Here is a 20,032-nt window from a genome sequence, read left to right on the forward strand (position 1 = left end):
CTTAATCCCTGCCCTCAAGTAGCTCAGTCTAGCAAGAGGCAGATGAATACAGAATGTGAGAAATGCTGCCGTAACAGATGGAGCAGTTAATTCGGCTTAGACTTCTCAGGAAGGGGCTTAGACTTAGAAAAGGAGCGTGTTAGTAAGAGAGGGCATTCTGACTGAACAAACAATGTAAAGACAGTTAAAGGAGACAGATGTTGTACTGTGGGTTTAAGGAGCAGAATAACCTGGTAAGACTGGGCAAGTGAATGAGAGTGAAGAGAGGGTATCTGGAAACAAGGCTGGGTCCAAGTTGTGAAAGTTAGCCATCAAAACGGGATTCTCATAAGGGTAGGGACTTTTAAAACTCCCATTAATAAATGTCTTGGGACATTTAAGTTATTTAATTTATAAGTTCTGATTTATTAGATAAGTACTGATAAAATAGAGAAATGTTCAGTAGATCAATAAGATTAAGCATTAAACAAAGTTTATAAAAAACAAAATTCAATTGGTAATGTAAACTGGCACCCCCATCCCTCCCCAGTTGAGAAACAGAGAATAACATGGGAAAAAGAGAACCCCTAGACCAGATTTAAGGTCAGAGAGACTTTCCTCATATAAACACTAGGCTCTTGTGATCTCTTGACGTAATGGTTAAACTAGGTTTGTAAAATGAGAACTAACAGTACATGGTAAATGACAGCCCCTTGGCTAAGACAAAACATCAGAAAACAGCAGAGTTGTAGCTTTCTAAATGTTCATGCCAGTAACACTCTGAAAAAATCTACTTTTATAGCTTCAGTTTCTCTTAATAAGCATGGTTTCCAGTACCACAAAATGTTTATAAGTCACATGAAGGCATTTCAGTACTCTTGCAACCCGAACAAGAACATAAAACATTTCTTATCAGTTTACTTTCAAACAAAGGGCCATTTACAGGTTAAAGTTCCCCTGTCGTCTTACTTTAAAGGATTAACCTTTCTTCCAGCCATAGTTATTAAAAAATCTTTAGTATATTCTCTCATTCAGAGAATAAATTTGATAAACATAAGTTGTTGTAAAATACTGTAACAGTAGCTTTTTGATAGGTAATTTGATTATTAGAGTTCTAAATACAAAAAGATGACCAGAAATAAGAGACTGTTTCTAACAAAGCTTCAGGAAAATCTTGATTATTAAAACCCTTGTATCTTAAAAGTTTTGCATACAGTTTTAGCTCTTCAGAGCCCTCTATCAATAAGGCACCTGCAATAGTAAAAAAAAAAAAAAAATTGCTACTGCAGCCTTGGGAACACCTCTTAGTGTTGTGTTGTTGCTTCTCTGACAAAGTACACTTTTAATCAAGAGTCATACCTTTATGTACATCCTAAATTCCAAGTATAAACATTGCAATTGAACTAATGGACTGGAGTAAAATCATAAATCCTTAGATTAACCATAGCAGCCTCTCATGAATTATTTGAATTTCATAAAAATATGAAGTGTCAACACAGGGTGGAATGGCAAATGATTTTCTGAAAGCTCGCACATTGAGACACATGAAATTTCAAGCTGTTGTGTGGAGCTATTCTGGTACCAGGCAGCATCCCCTCACTGTATACATAGCAACTAGCTACTGGGTTTCTCAAAGCCCAACAAATGATGGTTTCAAAGATCAACATTGTCCTTTGCCCTATCCATGACTCAAAATGGAAGCGTCTTCCTGTGTTTGATTCCCTTTAGCTTATTTGAGATGAGCCCTGGAAAGGAAAAAGATCATTGAGTGAAATATAACCTCCTGGAATATCATCTCCTCACTGCAGATATCCTTGACAACAACAGGAGCCTTTCATTCAGCCAGATTGCAACAGGTTCCAAGTCAGTGTCCTGTATGGTTCACATGCTCCTGGAGAACATCATGCAAACTTCTTCTTGGTGGCTGTGAACCTCTCCATGTACTGAAAATCATGAAAGAATACATGTGTTATTTTTCCCTGAGCAAATAACTAACTTATTGGTTATTTAGGATTTCATGATTTTTTTTTTTTTTTCCGGCACGCGGGCCTCTCACTGTTGTGGCCTCTCCTGTTGCAGAGCACAGGCTCTGGACGCGCAGGCCCAGCGGCCATGGCTCACGGGCCCAGCCGTTCCGCGGCATGTGGGATCTTCCCGGACTGGGGCACGAACCCGTGTCCCCTGCATCGGCAGGTGGACTCTCAACCACTGCGCCACCAGGGAAGCCCATCCTTTATGTTTTTATGGTCCTTCATTTCCTACAAAATCTACCTATTCTAGATGCAAATTTAAAGCACATGGTTTTGTGGGGTGTTTTTTTCTTTCCTTTATATCTTAATAGGACACCTATCAAAAGAAAAAGATGCTTTACAATAAGCTCTCTAGAGAAAAATATCATCTTGGCACAATACCATTTGGCTGATTCTCAGAACACACCTCCAAAATGGAGAACAAATCCTTATTGACATAAATGGATTATACATACGTCCCATACCTAGAAACACTCGTGTGAGTTACTTCACCTTTCTCTTCTCTGGAGCAGTGATTAGAAATTCAGAAGTACACTAATACATACCTTATCATAGCCTTCCAGTTCTCGAAGTTTCTTTATTTCAAAAAGGTTGCCTTCTACAGCAAGCAGACAGATCTGGGAATCACTGAGGATGCTCTGTGGAAGCATACTGAGCTCAAGACAATTCTCCTCCAAACGAAGAACTTTAAGGCGAGGACAGCAAGATATCTTCACTGAGATCTGAGCTATCTATTGAACAATTTATAAAAGGGATAATAGGAAAATGTATAAGCACTGTAATGATTATTTTTCACTAAATTAAAAAATCTTTACTTGACTATTTGTCCTAGTTCTTTCTTCTACCACCTCCATTTTCTCACTACCCACTCACTCCAGAAGCCTCTTGTGTTATCCAGCTTCTGTTACTACTACACTTTTTTGGGGAAAAAAAACAAATCTTTTTTGAAGGTCACCAGTGGCTTTTTGGAAACAAATTTTTCTGATAATAAAAGCACTGTTCATTATAGAAAATTTGAGAATCATACGAGGTTAGAGAAAAAAGTTACCTGTAATCCATCACTGTAAACATTTTGGTACAATTACTGCCAATCTTTTACGTGTACATAGATGCCAACCACTTTACTGCCAAAGTCAAGGATTCGTTGCCCTCATTCCCTGTTGCATTTGACTGTGCTATCCCTTTCTTGAAACTCCCACTTCTTGTACCTAAGTGCTGTGTTTTTCTTCCTATCTTTTGAATTATTCCTGATTTTTGGCTTCCCTTCTTGATTGTATGGACATTTTTCAAGCAGCAGTCCCTAATACTTAATATTCAATCTTTCTAAACTTTCTCCTAGAAAGCTCATTCATTCTCTTTTTTTTTTTTCTTTTTTGCGGTACGCGGGCCTCTCACTGTTGTGGCCTCTCCTGTTGCGGAGCACAGGCTCTGGACGCGCAGGCTCAGCGGCCATGGCTCACGGGCCCAGCCGCTCTGCGGCATGTGGGATCTTCCCGGACGCGGGCACGAACCCATGTCCCCTGCATCGGCAGGCGGACTCTCAACCACTGCGCCACCAGGGAAGCCCTCATTCATTCTTAAAGCTATCACTTCTTTTAAGCTATCTATCTACATTCATTTCTGCCCACCTCTATTCCACTCCTATGTCTCTGATTTTTAGTAAAACACATTGGATGTTTCACCATCATAACCCACTCAGCATGCCCATTCCCAATAGCACCACTCTTCTTTTAGGCTCTTGAGCTCAATACCAAGCAGTTATCTTTGATTCATTCAGCTCTTCTGCCCTTTAAATGCTCCAAGCCACCTAGTTATATTTACTATGCCTGGTATCATCTCAGACCATCACCTGGGACCTTGTTAAAACTGCAAATTCTCAGACCCTACCCCAGACCTACAAAATCAGAAACAATGAGTGTGGAGCCCAGTGATCTCTTAACCAGCTCTCCAGGTTATTTTGATGCACACTAAAACCTGAGAACCATTGATTTAAGGCAGCATAGGTGAATGTGGAGCAAGTGCTCAATTTGCTTAACAAGTTTTTTCCAATATTTTTCCCCAAATATTCAGAATTTTTTTCCAAAAAGCTCAAGAACATACAAGAATATCCACTTTAAGGAAAAGATAAAGCCAATCTCATTCAAGACTGACTGAATTTCATCACAATGTAAGGTCAGGACATTCTAGAACAGTTTTGTCCAATAAAACTTATTGCAACTAGTGGAATGTTCTATATCTGTGCTGTCCAATATGGTAGCCACTAGCCACCTATGGCTGTATTGAGCCATACTTGAAATATGGCTAGTGCAACCGAGGAACTGAATTTTTAAGTCTAATTTAAATGAATTTTAATGGCCATGTGGCTAGTGGCTACTGTAATGGACTCTGCAGATCTAGAAGCATAGACACTAGAAAAACTAAAGACCACCCAGTCTCACTATGATCAGTGTTTCATCATTTGTGCCTTATGTCTAGACCAAAGATTGTTTCTCCAGTCAGATATGTGTTAACCAAAGAGTTTCTGAAGTTATGGAAATAAATTTCAAATACTGCAATTAAAGCTGTCCAACAATCTCCAAAAATCCTACCACTGATGGTTTTTCCACAAAAGCAGGACACACACTTGACAAAGATGTCAGCAAAAGGACAACTGAATGAACTCTGATGTCCAACTCTGAGAACATATGAGTTTAAGCCTCTTTTCCACTCTATCTTCCTGACATAGCTCCTTGCTAGAGGATTAGAGGAATATTTGAGGATGATCTGAAGAACTCACAGTTTGTGAAACAGAGGTTTAACTTTTGAAATTGCCTCACCATGTTACCTATCCTACCCTCCAAAAAACACCTACACAACAAACACACCCAGTGTCTCAACTAACTTCATGGCACTTTGGGCTTTGTAATTAGTCCAGCCCATAGAATATACCTCTCTTCTAGCCTCTGATACCCCTCTCCATGATTACAGTTTAGAGAACAATTGTTTATTCAGGAGACCGTAAACCCACATACATGCTGTAGAAAAAAACCCTTAAGCTCTAGACCTGGTTCTGGTTGAGGTTGAGTTCGATGACCTGCAGCTCCTGCACTGTGTCAGGTATGCTCCGAATTTGGTTCTTGGAGAGATCCACTACATCCAGGTGCCGTAGGTTACAAAGTTGGGATGGTAGTGCTCTCAGCTGGTTCCCAGAGAGGCTCAGGGTCTTAAGGGCAGATAGTTGCCCAAAAGTAGATGGCAGCTCTCTCAAGTGATTGTTGTTTAGGCTTAGTGTCTCTAGTTTTTTCAGATTGCATAACTCATCAGGAAGGACAGCTGGCAAAGAAAAATTTAAAAACCTGAATCCAATACAGCTGAAAAACACCTTTGATGAAGTTTATAAAAACTGTATGGCAGTCTGTTATGCCTCTTGTTAATATACATAGGCATTTCACATGTTGTGCCATTTTTAAGTATTGCATTTTTACCAACATCGTCTTCAGAAGGTGAGGGTGCCATCAAAATTCAGGAAAGCATTATGTGTATAATAGGCTCCTTTTGTGAAGGGGCCACTGCACAATCCCACAGCAATTTTGTGGGATTTGGAAGGCCCTCTCCTTCCCATCCCATCCGCCCTTCCAAATTAGCAGCAAAGTTAGCTCTGCTTACATTACAACCCAAAGATGGTCCCTTTCAAGTCCAAATTAACCTCCTACCAATCATTACACCAGGAGAGGAGGCTTATATATGTAATTACAAGAGATAGAAAGCTTCAAGGACTCTGACATTCTTCTGCATCTTGAGCTCCTGAACAGCTTCATAACAACAAAAATCAGCTTGTAAGAAAAAAAAAAAACACCCTTCTTTTTCTTTTGTAAGATTCTGATACATTTATTTGAAAACCAGTTTAATAACATTATAATCGTACTCCACACTCTATTCCAAGAGAAAAACCACCCTTCTTAACAGCTGATAACTAGCAAAATTCCCAGGCGCAAAAGCCATACTCAGTTTGTTGTTGTTCAAGGACAGGCTCTTCAGCAGAGTGAACTTCCCTATAATCATAGGCGGTAGACTCTCGATCTTGTTGTTGGACAAGTCGATGGTCCTGAGATTGCTTGTCAGCTTCTGCAACTCTGAGGGGAACTGAAGAAAGGGGGTCTCAGCGCGGAGAATCCCTTACCTATTAACTTCACCGCCCGCCGTCCCTCTCCCTTTAAATTCCCTTGGTCGGATCCCTCCCAGTCTCACCTCGGTCAGCCCACGGTCCTTAAGCTGAAAGACACCAGTTTTCTGCGCGGTTTCCACATGAGCGCGGAGGGCACTGTTTCCCATCCTAGCGCCAAGGCTCGGGTCTCTGAGGGAAGGAAGAGCAGCTGTCACCACTCGGCCCTGCACCCAGCCACCCCGTCGGCCTCCCGGCTAGGTCTCAAGCTCCAGCTGTCACCTCCTGCCGATCCCTGGATCTTGGGGGCCAGCTCAAGAGTGGCAAGGAAGAAAGGGAAGAACACCAGGCCCCGCCGCTTTTGCAGCTGTTCCAAGGCTAGACGCCGCTAGGAGCCTACAGAGGATCAGGGATCCCCGAACTCGCCTCCTACCCCTCAGCTCTCAGCCGTCTCCGCAGGGTAGGACCCGGGACCCGCGCTCGCCTGGGATGCGCTCCCTAGGCTTCCGCCGGGGCGGAAACGCCCTGTGACGTCATCGAGCCGCGCGGTGCGTTCCGCTCACTCTCTGCGCCACCCGGAAAGGCGGCTGCCAGCCATGGCTGAGGCGACCCTTTGGGACCCGGCGTCCGAGCCAAACGCTGCGGGGCTACTGCTGGGACATTTCGTAGCTTCGGGGTTGGTTACTCAGGTGCGTGGGGGGCGATGGCGTCATTAAGGGGGTGCCCACGGTGGCGACAGAAGATAGCTGTGAGGTGGTGGTGCTGGCTGCGGGAGTGGGTGGGAGGGTGCTGGCTGGGGGCTGTTCTAGAGTCGGGGCCGATGGAGCTCCTTGTAGGCAGCAGAAGTGACTGGTCCGCGGTGGGTTCTGCAAAAGCGGGGCTCTAAGGAGATGGTGTTTCAAGTGTCTGGCAGGCGAGTTATCCCAGGTCAGTTCTTGGGCGGTAATAAAGACTAGTGTTACCCGCCTTTTTTCATCCAATGATACCGCCTCCAGATTGTAATCGGTGGCGGGGTTAGGAAATAACGGGTAGGTGGTTAAAACATACGTTCCCAAAGAACGCTCGTTTGTGTGAAATATTGAAGCATTACGGGAGGCGTCGGGTACAGGAGAGCGGTAAGGGAAGCACGCATCTTTAAAGGCCGGGGGCGGGGGGGACAAAAAAACATTGGTGAAAAAGACCCGAGAGACCTTGGAACATGATTGGAGGAAGGAATTAATTTTGAGAAGGAGAAAAGAGGGAGATTAGCCAAGGGGTGGTAGTTTTAGGTTCGGCGGGAAGAGCATGTTCATAGGCCAAAGGGAACAAGCCATCAGAGGGAGAAATTGAAGATGTGAGGGAATAATGGAATAGAAATGGCAGATGTGACGAGGGAATGGGAGAAGGTTGAGAGAAGGGAAAGAAAATTTGAGACAATGAGGAAGTTGAGGAATTTCACCAAAAAGGCAACTGAGAAAAATAGAAAAGGTAAAACCATCTACAGAGATTAGCACCATGCACATGATGAAAGATTTATGAAAAATAGACAACTTTTTATACCTAGAAGAGTCATTAGAGAATTCTACTATCTACTTACAGTAATTTTAAGATGCAGAAACTAAGACCTGAGGAGACCAAGAAACGTGTCCAGGGCGACTCAACTAGTGAAGTAGAGTTAGATCCCAGAGCCCTCCCTTTTCTGACACATTATATCATCTCTAAAATGAACTGTAATAGACGATAGATACTGTAACACTATCTTGAAAGAGTTTAAACGTCTGTTGAAGGACTTTTCTAGATTACTTGAAGACCTAGTAGCCAGACCTTATGGATTTGGGGAGAAACGAGGGGTAGGAATGAATGCGTTGGAAAATAGGCAAAACATAACCACAGCACTCCCCAGTTCTCACCTTCCTCACTTCTCTCCTGTGTTTTCTTGCTACCAGATTACCTAGTGCTCTCACCTGTATTGTCCAGTTCTGTAACAAAGTAATTTGGTAAATTCATACTATAAGACATTTGGGACTGAGAATTGGGCTGCGGGTTGTCTTTGGGACGATCTTCGTAGGGTCCTTCAAGTAACACTAATTAGACAGATACCTGTTTTGCCAATCCATAGCTCCATAAGACCTTGTTATAGGGACTTCCTTGGTGGTGCAGTGGTTAAGAATCGGCCTGCCAATGCAGGTGACACGGGTTCGACCCCTGGTCTGGGAAGATCCCACATGCCATGGAGCAGCTAAGCCCGTGAGCCACAACTACTGAGCCCAGGTGCCACAACTACTGAAGCCCGTGCACCTAGAGCCCATGCTTCGCAACAAGAGAAGCCAGAGCAATGAGAAGCCCGCACACCCCATCGAAGAGTAGACCCCGCTCGCCGCAACTAGAGAAAGCCCATGCACAGCAACAAAGACCCAATGCAGCCATAAACAAATAAATAAGCAAATAAATGTTTTTTGAAAAGACCTTCTTATAATCTCACTGCACAGCTAGGCCCAGTGAGGAAACTTTGAAGATTTGTAGCATGATTTTACTTTAATCAAACTTTACATATAAAAAACCTATTTTTATTACAAGGATTTGTCATTGATTCTTTCAAAATGATGTATTATATGATCCCTTTAAGCAGTCCATCCCTTAAGTGCACATCCTCCCATGTGAATTAAAAATTGAGTGATGCTTAAAATTGTGATGTGATATGATACAACTCTTATAGAAAATGTTGTTTGTTTCAGCTTTGTTCTATTTTTTTAAATATTTATTTATTTAGGCTCCCTTGGGTCTTAGTTGCAGCACATGGGATCTTTAGTTGAGGCATGCAAACTCTTAGTTGTGGCATGCATGAGGGATCTAGTTCCCTGACCAGGGATCAAACCCAGGCCCCCTGCATTGGGAGCACGAAGTCTTACCCACTGGACCACCAGGGAAGTCCCAGTTACTGAGCATTTATAATGTTTAGTTCTTTCTGTCTGGAATACCTTTTCCTTCCCAACCATCATGAGCTTGTTAAGGGCAGAGAGCTTGTTTCGTTCATCCTTGAATCTTCTATTGCCTAACTCAATAAATGTTATAAAATTGATTATCATCAGTCAGCAAACATTTGCTATGAAGGGCCAGAGCATAAGTATTTGAGGCTTTTAGGTCCATAGGGTCACAACTAGGCTGTTGTAGTATGAAAACAACATGAGATAATAAGTAAATGAATGAGTGAAGTTGAATTTCAATAAAACTTTATTTCTGGACCCTAAAATTTGAATTTCATATAATTTTCATGTGTCACAATGTTTTTCTTTTGATTTTTTTTCTCCAACAATTAAGAAATATAAAAACCATTCTTAGCCCTTAAGCTATACAAAAACAGGCAATGGGTGCATTTAGTTCATAGGCTGTAGCTTCCCAATCCCTGGCCTATATGATATCTGAAGTTCTGTCCTGTGCTAACATTCTAGAGAAGAAAAAGAGGATAGAAAAAATTATAGATGAAGCCAAGGGATGAACAAGATAATATTCTTATTCTGAGATAACCTGCAATTTAAGAAAGCAGTATAATATAGAATGAAAGGATAAAAAGGAGGTGGGGGGGTAGGCTTTTTCAAGGAATAATTATGCCTGGACAAAACATTCCTTTATCTAAGAGAGGGAGAATGCAGAAAGAGACAGTATGAATGACTTGTAACCAATAGAGGTCATTTAATGAATCAGGTGAATGATTCCATAGCCCAGGAAGTGTTTAATTTTAGCCCCAGGAAGGTCTGAGAGACTAGGTCATTTGTGTAGAAGTGATTCTCCAACAATTTCAACTTTAGAATTTTTTGGTAAGCTATCAGCAATGCCAGTCTATTGTGCATGATGCCTTAAGAAATAGTACAAAGTGATTTTCTTCTTTGTTTTTCTTATTTTTAAAATATTAATATTTGGGCAAAAGATTTGTGATGATGCAGGTTTTAAAAAACAGGAAATATACATTGCACTGTCCTACTCTGTATTTCATTTTTCAGGGGCAGCGTTGGACATAATATATCCTCATATTTTAGACACATGGCCATGCTATTCCAACACACACATAAACTCTGACATATTGCTGCTTTCTCTGTTCACTTACCAATAGGAGATGTTAAATATATCTAAGAAATCAACTTCTTGCTTTGTGAACTTCTCCAGACTACAGCAGATCACAGATATTCAAGCTGAAATCTACCAGGTAAGTTATGTTGGAGTTTTTACTTTCTACCTCTAGTATGGAAAAAAATCTTAACTGGCTCCAGCAGTAATCCTCTTGCACGCAGAACAGTGTCTAGCACATAGTCGTATAGGCTTTTCTTTGCAGTAGTTAATAATAGTAGTAATGGTCATAGTAGTAGTTAGGAGTAGTAGCAGTAGCAGCAACAGGGCTTGAACACCAAAATGAAAAGATTCAGTAAATCTCTGGGCTCTCATAACAAATCATCCTCCTGGTCCCCTTAAATATTCCTGAGTTAAAGACCATTTTTATCAAAGCCTTTACTTCAGGCTACTTTCTGCATGAGCTAAGTGTTTTTTTGTTTCTAATGTAGAAAAACCTGGAAATTGAACTCCTAAGACTAGAAAAAGATGCAGCAGATGTTGTCCATCCTTCCTTTTTGGGTAAGTGGTTTAGTTAAATGAGTAATCATTGAAATTTCAACTTTTTCTTGGATTACTTTAAGCACTAGGCTATAAAATTATAATTTTTCCAGGTATTGCCCCAAAGCTAACAAAGTCAGTAGAGCTTAAAAGACAAAGGCTGAGGAACTTTCCAGATGAAAGGATCCTAAAGAGACATGACAGCTAAAGCACAGGGTAGTCATGGATTGAATATTTGATTAGAAAAAATTTTTTTTAATATAAATGACATTATTGGGATATTTGGTGATGTTTAAATATAGGCTGTATTAAATATTGGTAGTATTGTACTAATGTTAAATTATCTGAATTTGATACTTGTAGTATAGTTATATAAGAGAATGTTCCTATTTTGGGAAATACATGCTGAAGTTTTAGGAGTAAAAGGTCCTGACATCTGCAACTTACTCTCAAATTGGTTAGCAAAAATATATGTATGGGCATGTAGAGAAGAAGGGGAAAAAAAGAAAACGTATCCAAATGTTAGTTGGTGAGTCTAGGTGAAATGTATATGAGAGTTCAATCAATGAGCTATTCTTGAAACTTTTAAGTTTGAAATTTTTTCTAAATAAAAATTTAAAAGAAGAGACAACTGACAACCATTAACAATTCTGGGGAAAATATTGAAATAAAAGTAGCTTATAAGACAAATGTTTGTTTTTTTTTTTTTTTTTTTTTGTTGTTGCGGTACGTGGGCCTCTCACTGTTGTGGCCTCTCCTGTCGCGGAGCACAGGCTCCGGGCACGCAGGCTCAGCGGCCATGGCTCACAGGCCCAGCCGCTCCGCGGCATGTGGGATCTTCCTGGACCGGGGCACGAACCCGTGTCCCCTGCATCGGCAGGCGGACTCTCAACCACTGAGCCACCAGGGAAGCCCCAAATGTTTGTTTTTTAATGCTCTAATATAGAATATTAGAGACAGACACTTTATGTGAAGAATATGGCTCTGGCTATAAAAATTGAACTAGGAGTAGAATTGGGAAACAGAATTTAGCACTAGATTGGGTTGTCAGTAGGAAAAGTAAGAGAAAATAGTTGAAAATGAAACTGGTATTGGTATTAAAGACAGCAAAGGGGAGATATTTAGGAGAGAAATGGTGGGATTAATTTTTGACCATTGATAGTATTAGTGACTTCAAAACTTGTCCTGTTGCTAATTATAATTACTGTTTCTGGTTTGTGTAGCACAGAAGTGTCATACTCTGCAAAGCATGAATAATCATTTGGAAGCGGTGCTAAAAGAAAAGCGGTCCCTCAGGCAAAGACTGTTGAAACCCATGTGCCAAGAAAACTTGCCTATTGAAGCTGTTTATCACAGGTTAGACTAAAAAGTAGACATTAACAGTCACACATGTTCCCTGAGGGTAGTTTTTGTTTAGACTAATAGTTATTTCATAGCATAATTCATTAAACAGTATATGAGTGATCGTATCTATTAATATTATTATTAATGCTGATACATTAAACCAGAAAGAAAATCCTTTACTTTTAAAGAATTGTAGCAATGGTTAAGAGAAAGACATTCCTTTTGCCCATTGTGTCTTAGGAATTATAAATAATGACTTTAATGAAAGAAATTAGATCCATAACATATAGTAAGGTGGATAAAAATCATTTTTATTATGTATAGACAGCTTTCTGTGATGTAAATTTATTGTTGCATTAATGTTGCCTCTATATAAAAATTCTGTTGGGGGAGTTTAAGCAGGGACAGATGAAAACAATGTCAACTAAAAGGAGAAAAATAACAGTTCTGATCTCACCTCTGCTGTTTATATGCCTCAAAGCCTTGGGCAAATGATTTAAGTTTTTGCCTTAGTTTCCCAATCCATAGAATGGGGATGCTTTCTATTGCTCTCTTTCTCATAGGAGTATGGAAAGTATCAAATTGAAGGTGTAGGTAATTATTAATAATAAATAACAATAAAATTAAAAAGCAGTCATCTGGGGATCTGATTGCTAACTTTCTCCACCAGTGCCTCACTAACTGACCCTGAGCAAATCAATATTTCCTCTAAGTGTCAGATCTTTTATCTTGCAGTAAAATAATAAATATACAAATCCCATTCTTGTGCATATATTCAGTATCTATTCAGTGTAGTTAAATATCATTAATGTGTATATTATACATTATATATATCAGAAGAACTGAGTAATAGTTTTAAGGCATTTTGCAAATACAAAGATTCAAAGTAGTTTCATGTGTAGGCTATTTCAGTGAAGTACATTTATCCTTATTGTCTTCACCCTTCACCAAGAATGTGTAGATTGAAATGGAGTGAGGTTTTACCTGGAGAAATTTTTTTTTAAGTTCTTCACTCTTTTTAAAAAATTTATTTATTTTTTAAAGTTTTTTAAAATTTTATTTTTGTCTGCCTTGGGTCTTCGTTGCTGCGCACGGGCTTTCTCAAGTTGCAGCGAGCAGGAGCTACTCTTTCGTTGTGGTGCATGGGCTTCTCATTGCGGTGCCTTCTCTTGTTGCAGAGCACGGGCTCTAGGCGCGCAGGCTTCAGTAGTTGTGGCACACAGGCTCAGTAGTTTGTGGCCCACAGGCTTAGTTGCTGTGTGGCATGTGGAATCTTCCTGGACCAGGGATTGAACCTGTGTCCTCTGCACTGGCAGGCGGATTCTTTTTTTTTTTTTGGCGGTACACGGGCCTCTCACTGTCGTGGCCTCTCCCATTGCGGAGCACAGGCTCCGGACACGCAGGCCCAGCCGCTCCGCGGCATGTGGGATCTTCCCGGACCGGGGCATGAACCCGTGTCCCCTGCATTGGCAGGCAGACTCTCAACCACTGCGCCACCAGGGAAGCCCCAGGCGGATTCTTAACCACTGCGCTGAAGTCCCAATTTTTTACTTATATGAGAAAATTATTAACATTGATGTTTGTCTAACATTAGATTGGGCTACAGATATGATTAGTGTTGTCTCTTTCTGTTTTTGTGTTTGGATGAAAAGTTAATTCCTGTTTAAAGTGAAAGAGAAGAACCTTTTGTTTCTTTTTTTTTTTTTTTGCGGTATGCGGGCCTCTCACTGCTGTGGCCTCTCCTGTTGTAGAGCACAGGCTCCAGACGCGCAGGCTCAGCGGCCATGGCTCACGGGCGCAGCCGCTCCGCGGCATGCCGGATCCTCCCGGAGCGGGGCACAAACCCGCGTCCCCCTCATCGGCAAGCAGACTCCCAACCAGTGTGCCACCAGGGAAGCCCGGAAGAAGAACCTTTTTTATCACTGATATTTCCATGAATGCAGAAAGGTTATTAAAGGCTCATTGGGTGGATTGTAATTCTCTTAATTTCATATTAAAAGTCCTAATTAAAGGGAAAAAGAACACAAAATACCTGAACTAAAAAAAAAAAGAGTTGACTTTTTTTCTCCCTCCTTCAGATACATGGTGCATTTGCTGGAGTTGGCAGTAACTTTCATTGAGAGATTAGAAGATCATCTTGAAATAATTAGAAATGTCCCTCATTTAGATGAAAATCTAAAGAAAATGGTGAGTATTACCAATAGCATTTAAGTACCTCATCAACTCCTTTCACATTGCTTTTAGCTATCTTTAGTTCTTTTATACTAGAATCTCAAATGTGTGATCTCCTTGTCTAACTTTTTTGTTGGCTAATATTATGAGCAAATTACTTTTTTTAAATCAAGATGCCTTTTCTTTATTTAGAAGTCATTTTACATTGTTTTATTCCAATATTTATTAAATATGTGTTATCTTCATTGTGCAAGGGACTGTGCTATAGGTATCATGAGAGATAAACGGATATGACCAATCCCTGCCCTCAAATTCTCAAGGTTTGGTGAGAGAAAGTATAAGATACTCTCTACTTTATAGTATTGTATTTGCACAATGAGTGCAGCAGAGAATTATAAAGAAGATGCTGTCTTTTAACACAGGGAAGGGGGTGATTACTTTCACTTTAGGGAGATTAGGAATAGGATAGGAAGTAGGAATACTTTAATAAAGTTTTAAATAGGAGTTAATAGCAAGCTCTATCTTGAAGAATCAGTGAAAACTGGATGTGCATCAGAAAGAGTAGTTCAGCCGAAAGCAGCAATGTGAGGAAAGCCATGAAAATTAGAGAGCACAGGTAGTTTGAGGGAAGAGTGGTACTCCACTTTGGCTGGTGCTTCAAGGTATTGAGAGGGAGATTGACTCGGGGTTAGTTTATGGAATATTTTGAAAACCAGACTAAGAAGTTTAGACTTTGTCTGAGTACTGGGGAATCACTGGATGTTTTTTTCTGTTTTTTAGAGAAGGGCACAGAGGGTTGACTTGAGCAGGACTGTACCTTAATCACGGAGAAAATATTGGATAAAGTAGACTGAGGCTTGTCACTCAAAGTATGGGCAGAGCATCAACATCACCTGGAAGCTTGCTAGAAATGCAGAATTGCAGACTTGATTCACTTTAGACCTTCAGAATCTGAATCTACATTTTAACAAGTTCCTCAGGTGATTCCTATGCACATTAAAGTTTGATGAACTGTGGGTTAGAGGACTAGGCAGAGGAACAAAAGGCAGAGGAACTTGGAGAATAAATACAGTCATTCAGATAAAAGATTTAAAGCATAGGAATACAAAGGATTGTGTAGATTTTTGGAGGTCAAATTTCTAGCACGTGGCTACTATTTGGACAAGGGACACATCCAAAGAATGAAGTTTCTAGCCTTGGGGACTTGAGGATAAGTAGGATCAAGAGATTAAAGGAGCCAATGAGTTTGTTTTTTGATATGTCTTGCAGAGACAGTAAATGTTCAGTCATGGTTTGTTGAACTGTGGTTAAATTAAGCTTGAGATATTGAATATGCATCTAGATGGAGATTTCCAGCAAACTGAAATGTAGGACTAAATTTTAGGAAGAAGATTAGGTTTGACAATATAGATTGAGGGTCATCTGCATTGAGGTGATCATTGAAGACAAAGGAGAGATGAACTCACAAAGAAAAACATGTAGGACAGCACAATTTTAAGGAGCCTTTGTATTAAGGGGCTGGAAAAGATGAGTTGTCAACTTTTGGTGTCATAATTATTTATGATATAGTAATGTATTAATGACACATGATTTCTCTCCTGTTTTCCCCTTCTTTCAAATGTTATAGAGCACAGCCTTAGCAGAGATGGATATTTTGGTGGCTGAGACAGCAGAACTGGCAGAGAATATACTCAAGTGGCGAGAACAACAGAAGGAAATTTCCTCTTGTATCCCCAGAGTATTAGCTGAAGAAAATTTTCTTCATAAATATGATGTTACAGTGCCTCCTTAACCTTTTATTTCTAAAATTAATGTTCAAACTATTAATGAAAAGTAATTATCAACTTTTTATTTTTGTTTCATTATATGTAGTCATGTGAAATCCATTTCTAGTCAATTATAACATGGGTATTTATAGACTTTGCCACTAGCAATACTGAAAGAGCCCTCTTTATATTGAAATACCGAGATTCCAAGTTCATTAAGACAAAACTGAATTTTCTTTTGTTTTTCATGTATTTTCATTCCACTTTTCAATAAAACTCAAATACAACTATAATTAACATGAGTGCATTAACCATATCTTAGGCAACAAACTTTATTATTTTGTTTTTTTAAAAGATGCTTGTTTCTGGGTTAGAAGAGTCTTGAATCTGAAAGTTTGTTGCTTATTCCTGTGAGATTGTCACTAAGTATGCAAAAAACAGCAAAATAGCAGACCTGACCGCTATGCTTTGAAAGGCCTGCTTGTAAGGTTGGTCCTTGGCTGGCATCTGGGAACTTAGATTTCTAGGGTTCCCTCCACTCTCACTGATACGAGTTGCTTGCTGTGACTAAGGCGTTTGTACAGTGTGTTTTGATAATTTTGGTATGTGCTAGGCAGAAGGTACCTATGTGACTCCTGCAATAATAACCCTGGCACTGCATCTTTAATGAGCTTTTGTGGTAGACAGCATTTCACGCATGTCACAACTCAGTTGCTAGGGGAATTAAGCACCTCCTGTGGTACTCCACTGGCACGGACTCTGGAAGATTGTGCCTGGTTTCCCCCGGACTTTGCCCCATACACCTTTTCCTTTGCTCTTTTGCTTTGTATGCTTTTGCTGTAGTAAATCATACCCATGGGTACAGTCTTATGCTGAGTCCTATGACTCCTCCAAGCATATCATCAAACCCAGGAGGTGGGGAGGGGGCTCTTGGGGACCTGACACACTAAGCAATTGCAGAGGGTGTTCACTGGCAGCCTTAGAAATAGGCAAAGAAGAAAAGTAGAGCAAAGCAAAGAAAAAGGCACATTGTTGTAAAACTTATAGAGGTTTTACCTTACAAATTGCTCAGATATTTTACCTGAGATTATTATGCATATAAAAGGGAGTGGTATACTAAGTCTCAGGATGCTTTCATTTATATCAGTAGTAGAACTACCCTTGGCTTATTTTGAGACTTGGGGTTCTCTTTTGCTTTTTTTTTTAATTTTTATTTTATTTATTTATTTTATTTTTGGCTGCGTCAGGTTTTAGTTGTGGCATGCGGGATCTTTGTTGTGGCGCCCAGGCTCTTTGTTGCAGCCCGCAGGCTTCTCTCTAGTTGTGGTGTGCAGGTTTTCCCTCTCTAGTTGTGGCGTGCGGGCTCCAGAGCACATGGGCTCTTGAGTTTGCGGCACACGAGCTCTCTAGTTGAGGCACGAGGGCTCAGTAGTTGTGGCACGCAGGCTCAGTTGCCCTGCACCAGGTGGGATCCTAGTTCCCCAACCAGGGATCAAACCTGCATCCCCTGCACTGGAAGGTGGATTCTTTACCACTGGACCACCAGGGAAGTCCCCTCTTCTGCTTTAAATGGATGCTTCAATATTTTTATACTGTCCTATTCGCTGTATCATTGGAGTTCACTCATCCTTGTATTCATCACACTCTTAAAGGCAAGAAGACCTCAACATAGTGGATGAGTTAAGTAGTTGTTCATAAGGAAACAGGATCATTACCCAAAACTACCCTGCTAAAAAAACACGTCTTGAAGCCTATTTTGCTGACCTTTGCAAATGGGTTATAGAAGAGTGGTCATAATTTCTTGAACATTGCATAGACTCTTTAAGCAAAACATTTAGTTGTATTTCATTAGAAATCTGTTCAAGCCCAGCCTTGGTTTCAAACATCTTACTAAGCTTTGTCATGTATTGTCAAACATATATATATGAGTATATGTATGTATATATATATACACATATGTGTATATATACATATATATGTGTATATATATATTTTTTTTTACATCACATATGTCACAATTGTTGATACACCTGGTTGTTTTGGGTTTTATTTTTGCTTTTTTGACTTTTATGTCTTTTTCAAAATAAAAAAATAAACCTGTGATTTTTAACTAAAATTTTGTGGCTCTTGTCTGAATCCTATATGATTAAAAGGACAGATTCTTTATTTAATATACACAGTTAAAGTGTAAGCATACAGGTTATCTGATTCACAAAAGCTTGAGGTAAGTTGAGACAGGTCTACTACAAAGAGAAAAGCTAATTTAGTCTGTGCTAGAGTCAATAAGTGTGCATCAGGTTTTTTTTCCTCAGCTTCTAGGTATGTGGATAATAACAAACAAAAATAACTCTGAATGTCTTTCTATTTAACACCAGAAGTTGTGTGAGATTTGTGAATTCACTTCCAACATAATAATGATGCCACTTTATGAAGACTATTCTGAAGGAATTGAGATGCTACCTGGTTTTTCCAGCATTTTTCTTACTTTACTCCTTGCTCTGATCTGTGACTCTGTCAGCCTGACCCCTGTTATCCTCTCAAACCTCCATAAAGTTAGGAAAATAGTCTGAGGAATAGGAAAACCCAAAGGGTTTCTTGACATGCAAAATATAGAGTTTAGATATTAATAATCAATGTATTGTGGAATTTCCTGAGATGTAAAATGAATTTATGTAAGAGATTTATTCTACAATTTGGGGAATCTACTCATGTAATTGAGTTTACTTTAAATTAGTTCAAGATAAGCAGATCATGTTCTAGAGTTCTTTTAATTTTGCCTTTTCTTTTTCCTTTTTCACCATTTCCAAGTTATATTTTCTCTTCTCCTTTTGGAAATACCTCATAAATGTTTGTAGGAAAAATTTACATTAGGATGTGGTAGGAGCAGGAGTCCCATTAGCAGTTTATGAACTTTTCCTGGGAGACTATAGACCTCTGATGTTGCTCTACCAGAATTTAGGGTAAAAAAATAGGAGTCAAATATCTTACTTGAGACTTTGAATCACTTTATTTTCTTAATGTGGAAGGCTAGTAAAAGTGAAAAGTCATTCATTTCTTGAAGGTTGTGGTGAGATGACATTTTCAAGGAGACCCTACACAAACTCTGAATATGCTTCCTTATCAAAAATCAATTTACCTCTAGAGGGCAACATACACTTTTTTTTTTTTTGGAGCTATCTCAGGTCTTAGTTGTGGCACGTGGGATCTTTGCTGAGGCATACGGGATCTTTCGTTGCAGCGCGCAGGCCTCTCTCTAGTTGTGGGATGCAGGGTTTTTTCTGTTCGCTAGTTGTGGCGCTTGGGCTCTGTAGTATGCGGCACACGGGCTCTCTATTTGAGGCGTGCAGGCTCAGTTGTGGCACGCAGGCTCAGTTGCCCTGCGGCATGTGAGATCTTAGTTCCCCGACCAGGGATCGAACCCGTGTCCCCTGCCTTGGAAGGCAGATTCTTTACCACTGAACCACCAGGGAAGTCCCATATACTTATTTTTGATCAGTAGATGCTAATAAAATTTTCTGTAACTTACATTTTCTTTTCTGAGTCTTAGCTTTTGTGGGACAAAAATTTACCTTGGTCAATGAAGATTTACTTGAAAAACTGCTGGATGGAAGTCTTTCCGTAGAATACCTGACGGTAGGTGGGAATCATGGAATAGGATATCAGTAATCTGAACTGCCTTATCTCCCCAAGCTCATCTTAATCTTATATTCCTCTCTCCATCTCCACCCCCAAGTTCAGGAGATTTAGAGACAGGGCTTGCCTTTAGCTACTACAATATGGAGAGTAATAGCAAAGGCTTTAGAATTATACCTGGTTTTGAATCCAAGTTCCACCATTTACTAGCCCTATGTTCTTTCTAACTTATTTAATATCAGTCTCACTTTCCTCAGCTCTAAATGAGATGATAACAGTACCTACTTCATGGATTCTTGGGAAAATTAAGTGAGATAATGCATAAAAAACAATCAATTCCTAGTACACAATAATTGAAAGTCATTGCTGTTATTAGTTATAACCAA

General features: G+C 40.0%; 2 protein-coding genes across 6 annotated transcripts; one reads left to right on the forward strand and one right to left on the reverse strand.

Moving 5' to 3' along the window:
* Positions 1-976: 976 nt before the first annotated feature.
* On the reverse strand, positions 977-6,687 carry LRRC57 (leucine rich repeat containing 57). 4 transcript variants are annotated; one of them, XM_065871595.1, is made up of 6 exons: positions 6,577-6,672; positions 6,237-6,342; positions 5,993-6,131; positions 5,053-5,321; positions 2,555-2,740; positions 977-1,922 (listed from the first exon to the last, which is right to left on the reverse strand). In XM_065871595.1, the coding sequence occupies exons 2-6, from the start codon at positions 6,318-6,320 to the stop codon at positions 1,881-1,883; spliced, it is 720 nt and encodes a 239-aa protein (XP_065727667.1). In that variant the 5' UTR covers positions 6,321-6,342; positions 6,577-6,672; the 3' UTR covers positions 977-1,880. The 4 variants fall into 4 exon arrangements, with proteins under 4 accessions (XP_065727667.1, XP_065727666.1, XP_065727665.1 ...); XM_065871594.1 differs by having other exon boundaries at positions 6,433-6,632; XM_065871593.1 differs by having other exon boundaries at positions 1,881-1,922; positions 6,635-6,687.
* Positions 6,688-6,746: 59 nt separating this feature from the next.
* On the forward strand, positions 6,747-16,148 carry HAUS2 (HAUS augmin like complex subunit 2). 2 transcript variants are annotated; one of them, XM_065872377.1, is made up of 6 exons: positions 6,747-6,839; positions 10,238-10,330; positions 10,683-10,752; positions 11,955-12,087; positions 14,154-14,262; positions 15,875-16,148. In XM_065872377.1, the coding sequence occupies exons 1-6, from the start codon at positions 6,747-6,749 to the stop codon at positions 16,037-16,039; spliced, it is 663 nt and encodes a 220-aa protein (XP_065728449.1). In that variant the 3' UTR covers positions 16,040-16,148. The 2 variants fall into 2 exon arrangements, with proteins under 2 accessions (XP_065728449.1, XP_065728450.1); XM_065872378.1 differs by lacking the exon at positions 10,238-10,330 and having other exon boundaries at positions 15,875-16,039.
* Positions 16,149-20,032: the final 3,884 nt, after the last annotated feature.

This window comes from Phocoena phocoena, chromosome 2, assembly GCF_963924675.1.
Source record: "Phocoena phocoena chromosome 2, mPhoPho1.1, whole genome shotgun sequence".
NCBI classification, from domain to species: Eukaryota; Metazoa; Chordata; class Mammalia; order Artiodactyla; family Phocoenidae; genus Phocoena; species Phocoena phocoena.